This window comes from Vicia villosa, linkage group LG1 (assembly GCF_029867415.1).
Source record: "Vicia villosa cultivar HV-30 ecotype Madison, WI linkage group LG1, Vvil1.0, whole genome shotgun sequence".
NCBI lineage: Eukaryota > Viridiplantae > Streptophyta > Magnoliopsida > Fabales > Fabaceae > Vicia > Vicia villosa.
In genome coordinates, this window is record NC_081180.1 from 29,715,174 (window position 1) to 29,725,000 (window position 9,827).

The 9,827-nt window shown below is 32.7% G+C and overlaps 1 protein-coding gene across 1 annotated transcript; it reads right to left on the reverse strand.

Moving 5' to 3' along the window:
* Positions 1-5,282: 5,282 nt before the first annotated feature.
* LOC131603652 (uncharacterized) lies at positions 5,283-6,435 on the reverse strand. The gene is made up of 3 exons (XM_058876058.1): positions 6,268-6,435; positions 6,035-6,130; positions 5,283-5,666 (listed from the first exon to the last, which is right to left on the reverse strand). The coding sequence occupies exons 1-3, from the start codon at positions 6,332-6,334 to the stop codon at positions 5,464-5,466; spliced, it is 366 nt and encodes a 121-aa protein (XP_058732041.1). The 5' UTR covers positions 6,335-6,435; the 3' UTR covers positions 5,283-5,463.
* Between the last annotated feature and the right edge of the window lie 3,392 nt (positions 6,436-9,827).

Here is a 9,827-nt window from a genome sequence, read left to right on the forward strand (position 1 = left end):
GCCTTGTCCCGTGTTATGCAAGAATTTTGATCATAAATCACATAACAATTTAAATATTATGTTAATTTATGAATTGAAATCAGATTGCATTTAAAACTAGGAACCAATAACACATCTTTTAGCATAAGGAACTTGATAAATTTACATCCCCCATATTTTCAACTAAGGTTGAAATCCCTGTTGTTGTAGCTATGTAGAAATGTTTATTTAATTTTTTGATTTTTTTTCAATATTAAGGTCAAAGGAGTAATGTGGTGTGAAACACCACTATCAAATATCTAATTGAAACAATATTCAAATTTACCTGTCATGATTTCATGTGGGTTTGTATGATTTTTGGCATGAACTCCATGTAGGGCATGTCTTGATTTTGATGCTTTTGGATATTCTTTTCTTTCAGTTGCTTGATCAATATTTGCTACTTGTTGCCCTCCTGGTTTGTCAGGTTCTCACCTTTGAGTTCTTCATGATTCCCAATTTGCTGGATATCACAAAAACTCAAAGCATTTTTCCTTGACATGTCCAATTTTCCTAAAATGATCTCACTTTAATCTTGAGTGATATTCCTTTCCTCTCTTCCTATCCGCACCTGAGTAAAACGCATACGGATTTTCACCCTTGGAATCTCTTTCCCTGTCTACTGCTAAAGAAAATTCTTCTCTTTGCATCTGATTAAAGACACACCTAAGTGAGGCTAATGGATCAATATTAAGTATGGTTGCCTTGACATGTGAGTATCATTAACTATCAAAGCCTCTAAAAAAGAGATGGACTCGCTGTTCTTCTCTCACTTGTGTCAACACTTTAGCAGCTCCACAACTGCATTCAGGTAGGGTTTGTAATTCCCTCAATTCATCAACAAGATTTTTGAATTAAGTGTAGTAGTCTGTTATGCTTTTTCTGGTTGTTTTTGCATTAAACACAAGTTTCTCCATAACTCATGAATTTGTGGTGCATTGGTCTGAGCAAAGCGTTCTTCAAGATCAACTCATACATCTTGAGCCGTTGAAACATGTGAGATGCTGCTGTGTAGCTTTGGTTTTGTCGCATTGATCAACCAAGTCGTCACAATTGAATCCTCCTTCTCCCCCAGTCATGGTATACTTCATATTGAGTTGATGGTTTCTTGTTGCTTCCATCAATGAAACTCAGTTCCGTCTTTGCATGCAAAGCCATCTTGATTGATCTCGACCATGTGCGGTGATTCTTTCCATTCAGCAGTGTTGTCATGAGTAGAGTTCCAGAATTATCAGAGTTGTTTAGATGATAGGCTTTAGCATTCTTTGTTGCGTCCTTCGTTTCAGGTAATTTGGAGGTATTTTTACTCTCTAATATCTCTTTCGAATCGGTACCGTACTCGAATGCCATAATATAAAGTTAACTCGAAAATATTTTGTTTTTTACGGTTCAATGATACATAATATTGAGGCTGATAATTTATCATGCATATACTTGAAAATATGATAAACCCTAACAATAAAATAGTAAACCCTAACAAACTAATAATAAACCTTAAAAAAAAAACTCTTAACAAACTAATAACATGCTATTAAATATATCTCTAATATAAGACCCTCAGGGCCGGCCCTGTGCATGTGCAGGAAGTGCTACAACACAGTGCCTCATATTTAGGGAGGCCTCAAAATTTTGAAATGTCTAATTTTTTTCCTTAAATATTAATCGAAATAAAATTTTATAATAAAAATCACATAAATTAAGAAAAATGTTATGATAAAAACTTAATGCATACAAAAATTGAGATAGATCAAACCTCAAAGTAATTATAATTAAATATATTATTGATTAATATATAATTATATTTTTTATGTGTCTTTTTTAACTATTATAATTATATTTCTATTTTAAATTTGGACCCATTTTTAAAATTAGAACGGAGCCTCTGCATTAATTGGGCCGGCCCTGAAAACCTATTTCTTTATATCATTGGCCTATCTGCTAATCCGTCTCATAGTGATTACAATAAATTGCAGATGGTTGGTGACATAATCCAACAAAATCTAAAGAGAATGGCGACAAATGATGATCGTTATGAACACTTCCCTAAAGCATTACACATTGTGAGAGATAGATCTACTAAATTTATTTGCAGATTTTTTATTTAGTATATAGCACAATATTTTTAATAATTTATTTGCAGATTTCTTATTTAAGAAGGAATCAAATTATACCTGAAGAGTTACATCACGAGTTACACTCGCTTAATAATTTCATTTTGAATATATTTTTCAAAATCAATCGTTGAATTGAAACATAATATCATATAAATTATAACTTGTGGTGTAACTTTTCGAATGTAATTCGATCCCACCTATATTTATAGTTAGCAACACAATATTTTCTATAAATTTATTATCAGCCAAATGAATAACATGCTGAGCGACCAATTGACATCACACAGGAGACCAAGTAAATTAATATCCCATTGGTATCACACGAAGGTGTTCCCTGCCATGGCGATGGACCAAAATTAAAGCCAGCCCCTACTATAAGTCCACATCAGTTAACACACAAATAATTTATTTGCTTTAAATTATTTTAAATATTAAGCCTTTTGGGTACAAAATAATTGTTCATATAATGGTGTAATGTTTGGTTTTTTCTTATAAAGGGTATAAATATTAGTTTTGCTGATTTTAGAAATGGACACTTCTCGTCCTGGGTCCTACACAATTTATCACCTCACATGTTTGAACAATTGATGTGGAGATGCAACTTATCTCATTTGCACAATTTTCTTTGGAAAATTTTCTGAAAATTTTATCTTTTTTTTAAACAAATAGAATATATAAATATGGAGGCACTAAAGAATAAAAGGATAAAAGAGTGTATCAGCGAGGTTGATAGAAGACACAAGAGGTATCTAACCAAAAAAATAAAATAAAAGTGGCAGCATACCAGCAATAAGAAACCAACCATCAATACGAAGATAAAACAAAAACCCAACGAGAAAGACAAAGATAGCGCCAAAAATGAAGAACCAGAGCTATATGTCTCAAGACAACCATCTATACAATGAACATCAATCCCTACCTGAGAACAAAGATGCTCAAGGCATTATTGATGCATGATAAAATTCTCGAGTTAGACCGAAAAAACACAAGAGTTACTCAGATATTTACTAAGATACCATTTTAATGTCAAGAAAGTACTCAAGTTTTCCATGTCCTTCGAAGTCACCAATTTACCTAAGAGCACCATATCATTTCAAAATTTTCAAATCGACTAAATCAAAATATAGAAAATCATAAAACAATTCCCCTATCCTATGACAAGAACATCTAAAATAGGGTCATAAAATCTCAAAGTAAAACCATAATCCTCCCCGGCCAACTAAAAATTCTATACCAATAAAAACTATTAATTCATAAATAACAAAAAGATAAAAGGACAACTTAATAGCTCTCGAGTAGTAAGGACAAATGGCATCCTCAAAATTAGTTGGATTTTCCTCTTAAGCAAGTTCTCTCTAGTAGGCATTATATCCGGAAGGACTTGTCAGGAGGAAAAAATTATTTTGGAGGGGGACATCTCTCTCTCTCTCTCTCTCTCTCCTCTCTCTCTCTCTCTCTCTCTCTCCTCTCTCTCTCTCTCTCCTCTCTCTCTCTCTCTCTCTCTCTCCCTCTCTCTCTCTCTCTCTCTCCCTCTCTCTCTCTCTCTCTCTCCTCTCTCTCTCTCTCACTCTCTCCTCTCTCTCTCCTCTCTCCTCTCTCTCTCTCACACATAAAGGTGTACGCAAATGACACGGAGTAAAAACCATCTTTAGAATGACACCACCAGCACCACTTATCGAATTTAGCTGAAGGGGTAAAATCCTTGATCACCAAGAAAAGTTCAAAAATCAAAACCCACTCATGTTAAAAAAAGGTGGACTTTTCTCATTGGTTTGAAGACATGCGATCAAATCTTGAGTTAATGGGGCTTGATTTTATTCTCTGTGTGCATTTGTTTGTTTTATAAAATTGATTATGAATAAAAGTAAATTGAATGAAAAATAGTTTCTGATTGAAAACATAAAAATAAGTTAAACAATAAATTGTAGAAATTAAATAAAATTTAGACTCAAACTAAATCACATAATATACTTTAAAGTGTTATGGAAAAAAATGAAGTGATGAGCAATACACAAATATAATTTGAGTTGAGTCATATAAGTTCGACTTACAAAATTAGAGAATTTCTTCCATTTATATATTTTTGTTTCAGACTAGGCTGAGGTCCAATTTGCGTGACATCATATCACCGAGTTTTAAGAGATAAAGCAAATAAAGAACTTTGTAAAATTTCTTAATCTGAAGATGGTCACACACTAACAATACACTTCATCAGGATTGACTAACGTCTGAGAGCATCTCCAATGGTGGTATTTTTCAATGAGTTCTCCAACTAGACATCAATATAACAATTAAATATTGAATCAAAATACCATGTCATAGTAGAGTTGCATTGCAATGCAACTAGTAAAAAATTGTGGTACCCAATCAAATTAATTTATGAGGTAAAGTTGTGGGACCCATTTGAATTACACTAATAAAATAAATATTAAATAAATTATTTTGAGATAATATGGCTAGTGAGACCCATAAAGAACTCAAAAATGGGTTGCACCATTGGAGATGGTCTAAGGACCGTCAGATGACATGTCATCATAAAAGATTCAATGACTACCACTAATTTGATCGTTGGAGAGATTGAATATACACATCTTTTACCAGGATACAATATGCAAAGGGACTATTTCATAATAATTATTAATTCGACGGTTGAATAAATAAAATTTAATATCTATAATAAATTACTAAATGGAATATCTCTGAATTTAACACACTTCCTATATAATACTGTGGGTGTGTATGTTTTCTCAGCTGCAGTTGGCAAAATAGGCTCGGTCTGCAGGGAAAGTCTGTTTTGTCCGCATTTTTTTGCAGAGCGGGGTAAGATTTTAGGCCCGCTCCCTTTAATGTGTCTGTTCCGCCCTGTTTTTGTACGGACATAAATTTTTTCATACAATTTTACTATTTTTAGACATAAAGGTTCAATGTCCGTCCTGCGGGCATGGCCGATTGTCACTCCTGTGTGCAAAAGGAGGAAATGGTAATTTTTGCATACTGCAATTTGCAGTCATTGGTTCCCATATTGTTTTTGCTTTCATAACTTGAAAAACAGCTTATCAAAAAAAAAAAAAACTTGAAAAACAACATAACCAATACTAAAATAAAATAATATGCACCCAGATGACTAGAAAAGTAATCTTAAAAAAGAAATTTATTCTTAAAATAGATTTATACTCAATAAAGTTAACATAATATATAAATGTACAAATCATTTCTAAGCCTTAAAAAATTGCAACATTTCTGCAAAATGATCACTTTTCTGTCTATAATAATATTACATTTAACCAAAATATAAGGAACACTTTTTGTCTGTTTTTCTACCTAGAATCAACTAATTGTGTATTGGAGATTTTTTCCTAGCTGGAGAATAATCCATCTCAGTTATGTCCACAAAATCCTCAGGAACATACTTAGGAGTATTTGTCATTGATTTTACTTTTACACCCTTTGCTTCATCTTTGTTCTTCACAACCTTTGACAATGATTTAGTTGTAGAAATTGAAGTCGTAACAAGTTTCCTATTCTTTATATTTCCTGCATCAAAATATATAAGTATTATGATTAAATTTCTTTCATGATGCTTAATTAGATAAATTTTATTATATACTTGTTTTAAAGCATAAATCAATTAAGAGAAGAGAATAAAATCTTGCATTTTTGCATAGTCATAAGAATTTTTCGGGACAATATTGTAAAATGGTCATTATCTTTAATACCATTTTAATGAATAATAATTTTTTCTTCTAAATTTAAACAAATTAAGAAAAAAAATAAAAGTTGTGGACTTAAAAACTAATGGTGCCTAGATCTATGTCGTCTAGGTCCATAATAATCTTCATGAACGTTTGGTAATTGATTGTGTGATTTTCTGGAAACTTTAGAAGCTGTTTTCTTCTGGCTACCTGTGCATTTTTGTTGATCATTGCAAAGAGTGGCTTCTTCTTCTACATGTTGTTTTTGTTTCTCGAATGTTAAAGACTCTTTCGCCAAACGTATCCCTGCAAAAAAAAAAAGGAAGATTAGAAGTGCGTTACAACAATGGTTTCATTTTGTCTACGTTTGCGATTACAGAATATAATCGAAAAGAGTAATTGATTAATCCGCATGATATAAAATTATACTTAAATTTAAATACCTTGAGTTTTTGTAAGGAGAACTGAGAAAATGAGAAGAGAGACTAGTACTACACAAGAAGGCCTCATTTGAAGAAGAATTTAAAGAAGTGAGAAATTTGAATGTTGAAACAATATGTGTGATTTTGTTAAGAGTTTTGTTCTTGGAAAGAGGAAGTTGGAAAGTTTTGAGAGTGGATGATGGGATGGAAGATAGATAGGTGTAATATATATATACCATATAGAGTAAGTGTATAGGGGTCCACATTGGTGTACAATAGTGTATTTTTTCCTTGTTTTTCGGTTTTTTGTCTTCTGACACAACTCAAAGTGCACTTATGTCAGAGGAATTAAGTTACTAATAGTCTAATAATCTCCCAATCATTTAAGTGCAGGCTTAAGTGTTTAATAAAAAAAGTTTAATATTATTTGTATTAAACAATAAGAAGGTAAAAAAAAATGTAGATTTTTACTTGGGGGAAAGGTACAGGAAGATGATAGTTTATAAATTTGGATATGATTTCACTTTTGTTCTGCATGGATGCATTATTGAGATGAAAATCTAAAGAAGACATGCAAAGTAATAGATGAAAAGTGAAACCTATGAAAAGGTACATTTTTATTACTTTTGGTAATGATATAGAGAAAGATCATTTTGATTAGGAACAACTATATATATATATATATATATATATATATATATATATATATATATATATATATATATATATATATATATATATATATATATATATATATATATATATATATATATATATATATTCATTTTCTTTCTTCTCTATGTAAGAACTATTCAATGGATGCAATTGCAATGTAACTTTTTTATTTTTCATTTTGTGTGCAAGAAACAAGTGTTCTAATTTTTTCATTTTGTCCTTTTAGACAGTGTCTTTTCTAAATGACATGTTGATCCATTTGAGCTTGTGTCTTTGTTTTCTATGGCTAGGTAGCTAGGTAGAGGAGTGACTTCAATTTCACTCAAAGGCAGCTTAATTATCTTTTGTTAGAAACTTCCTCTATAAACATAATTAATGTCGTTGGACTAAATTATAATTTTGGTTCTTCAATTTTATCTGATTTACAAAACTAATTTTTTTATTTTAAATTTAAACAATTTTGATATTTATCTCATATTTTTTTATAAAAAATCGATGAAATATTTTTTTTTTATCTTTTTATTTTTATCTACAAAAATCCACAATAAATTTATATACAATGTAAATATTTATAAGTGACAATAATCCTCAATGTAAAATTTAAAATAGTGTCAAAATTTGTTAAACTATCTAGTACCAGATCTATACTATTTATTGGATATCATTTATTATTTCACTTTACAAGTATTTTATAGTTGAGTTAAGCTAAACCAAAACTCTTAAAACAATTTAATAACTCTACTTGTTACTTTGTGTTTATAACTCGACATGCTCCTACTAATTTATATCAAAATATGAACCATACACAACAACTTCACTACATATTCTTCATTTAGCATAGGATTGTAGCAATGGAAACGATGGCAGGTGTATGTATTAAGTTTTGCTTCCTCAAACTATAAACAACTGGGCCATGCAATTGGAAGATATGAACCACGTAGAATATGGAAAACATGAATTCTAATATAGGTGAAAAACAAGGTTTGAAAGTCAGGGTTTGTGGGTTGATGATGGTGACAAATCATGGCAGTGTGGCTTTCGATATGGAGCAAAACCATGTGAATATCAATATCTATGTGTAAACTCCCACGCTAATAACCACGTGGACACCACCACTTCACGCAAACATGTTGTATCTATAGGATGCATACTAACCACAATGGTCGCAACTTTGTCACAAAATGTCTTAAAGGAATACTACTATCTTCCATAAATTATCGATAGATACAAATTTTTAAAAGTGTAAACTTATATTTAAAAGTTGTGTTTCTACCGTTAAATATATTTTTGGTTCTTATAAATATCTCAATTTTGACTTTTAATCCTTATAAGGGGGAGGGGGTTGCGTGTTTGGGAGGAAGATCGACTGTGTGCTCTTCTTAGTTCCATTAAGGGGGGAGGGGGTTGATGAAGTAGTGTGAGATCGATATTGGATCGAACTCTAGTATTGTCGAAGGGTAGCTTCTTGGTTCGACAGTTCGACAGAGTTAAGCATGAAGTCGAAAGATTGTTCACATGCTGGTGTCGAAGTGTGCATGCTGTAGTCGAAGATGGGTCTAGCATGCAGATGTCGAAGATGCTAGGGTTGTTAGCATGTTAAATTAGGTTTTAGTGTTTAAACCCTAATTTGTTAAGTTAGCTTGTTTATTAAGTTGGCTTGTGTAATGGGCCTTGCTGAAAAAGCCCATTAGTTAGTATGTTAGGTTTTATTATAAATAGCATACTAGACTCTCATCATTGCTAAGCTGCAAATCCTAATTTAGGGTGAGAGAGGTTATTTGTTATTCTTGTAAACTTGTAATCTTGTTCTAAGAGAAAGTGAAAGAATAGCAGTTATAACCAATTCTTGTGTTCTTCTTATCCTCTCTAATTCCCTATTATACTTTGTTATTGGTATCGGTTTTCACAACAAATTGGTGCGGTGAGCGTGTAGAAGATGCCTTCAACAAAGTATGAGATTGAAAAGTTCACCGGAGTGAATGATTTCGGTTTGTGGCGCTTGAAGATGAAAGCTCTACTGGTTCAGCAGGGTTGTTTGGAAGCGTTGAAGGGAGAGGCAGCCATGAATGCAGAATTGACGGCAGCGGAGAAGACGAATATGATCGAGAAAGCACACAGCGCAATTTTGTTGAGCCTTGGTGATAAGGTTCTCCGGCAGGTATCAAAGGAGACGACGGCATCAGGGTTATGGGTGAAACTTGAAAGTTTGTATATGACCAAATCGCTGGTAAATCGATTCTACCTGAAACAAGCTTTGTATTCATTCAAGATGATTGAAGACAAAGTATTGGCTGAGCAGTTGGATATGTTCAACAAGCTGATTCTTGATCTTGAAAATATTGATGTGAAGATCGATGATGAAGATCAAGCGCTGTTACTATTGTGTTCTTTGCCTCGATCACATGCTCACTTTAAAGAAACTCTCTTGTATGGAAGGGAGTCCCTGACGTTTGAAGAAGTTCAATCAGCCTTGTACTCTAAGGACTTGAATGAACGAAAGGAGCATAAACCTTCGACTGTTGGCGAAGGTTTGGCCGTTAAAGGAAAACTCTTACGAAAGGATGGTAAGTTCGACCAGAAGAAAGGCACAAGCCAGTCGAAGACTTACAGTGGCGAAGCATCTGGCATTCGATGCTACCATTGTAAGAAGGAGGGTCACACAAGAAAGGTGTGCCCTGAACGCTTGAAATATCATGGAGGTAAGGATAATGGCAACGCTGCCATTGTTCAAGATGATTTCGAATCATCTGATGTTCTTGTGGTTTCAAGCAGTGACTCTAAGAAGGAGTGGATTATGGATTCAGGTTGCACTTGGCACATGACTCCAAACAAAGACTTGTTCGAGGAATTATGTGATCAAGATGGTGGATCAGTATTGCTGGGAAACAACAAGGCTTGCAAGATTG

Excerpts from the sequence above, each read along its gene's own strand:
- LOC131603652 (XM_058876058.1), bottom strand. The coding sequence starts at position 6,334 with ATGAGGCCTTCTTGTGTAGTACTAGTCTCTCTTCTCATTTTCTCAGTT. Across the intron at positions 6,131-6,267 it reads TCTCCTTACAAAAACTCAAG|GGATACGTTTGGCGAAAGAG; the intron begins GTATTTAAATTT and ends TTTTTTTTGCAG. Across the intron at positions 5,667-6,034 it reads TGATCAACAAAAATGCACAG|GAAATATAAAGAATAGGAAA; the intron begins GTAGCCAGAAGA and ends ATTTTGATGCAG.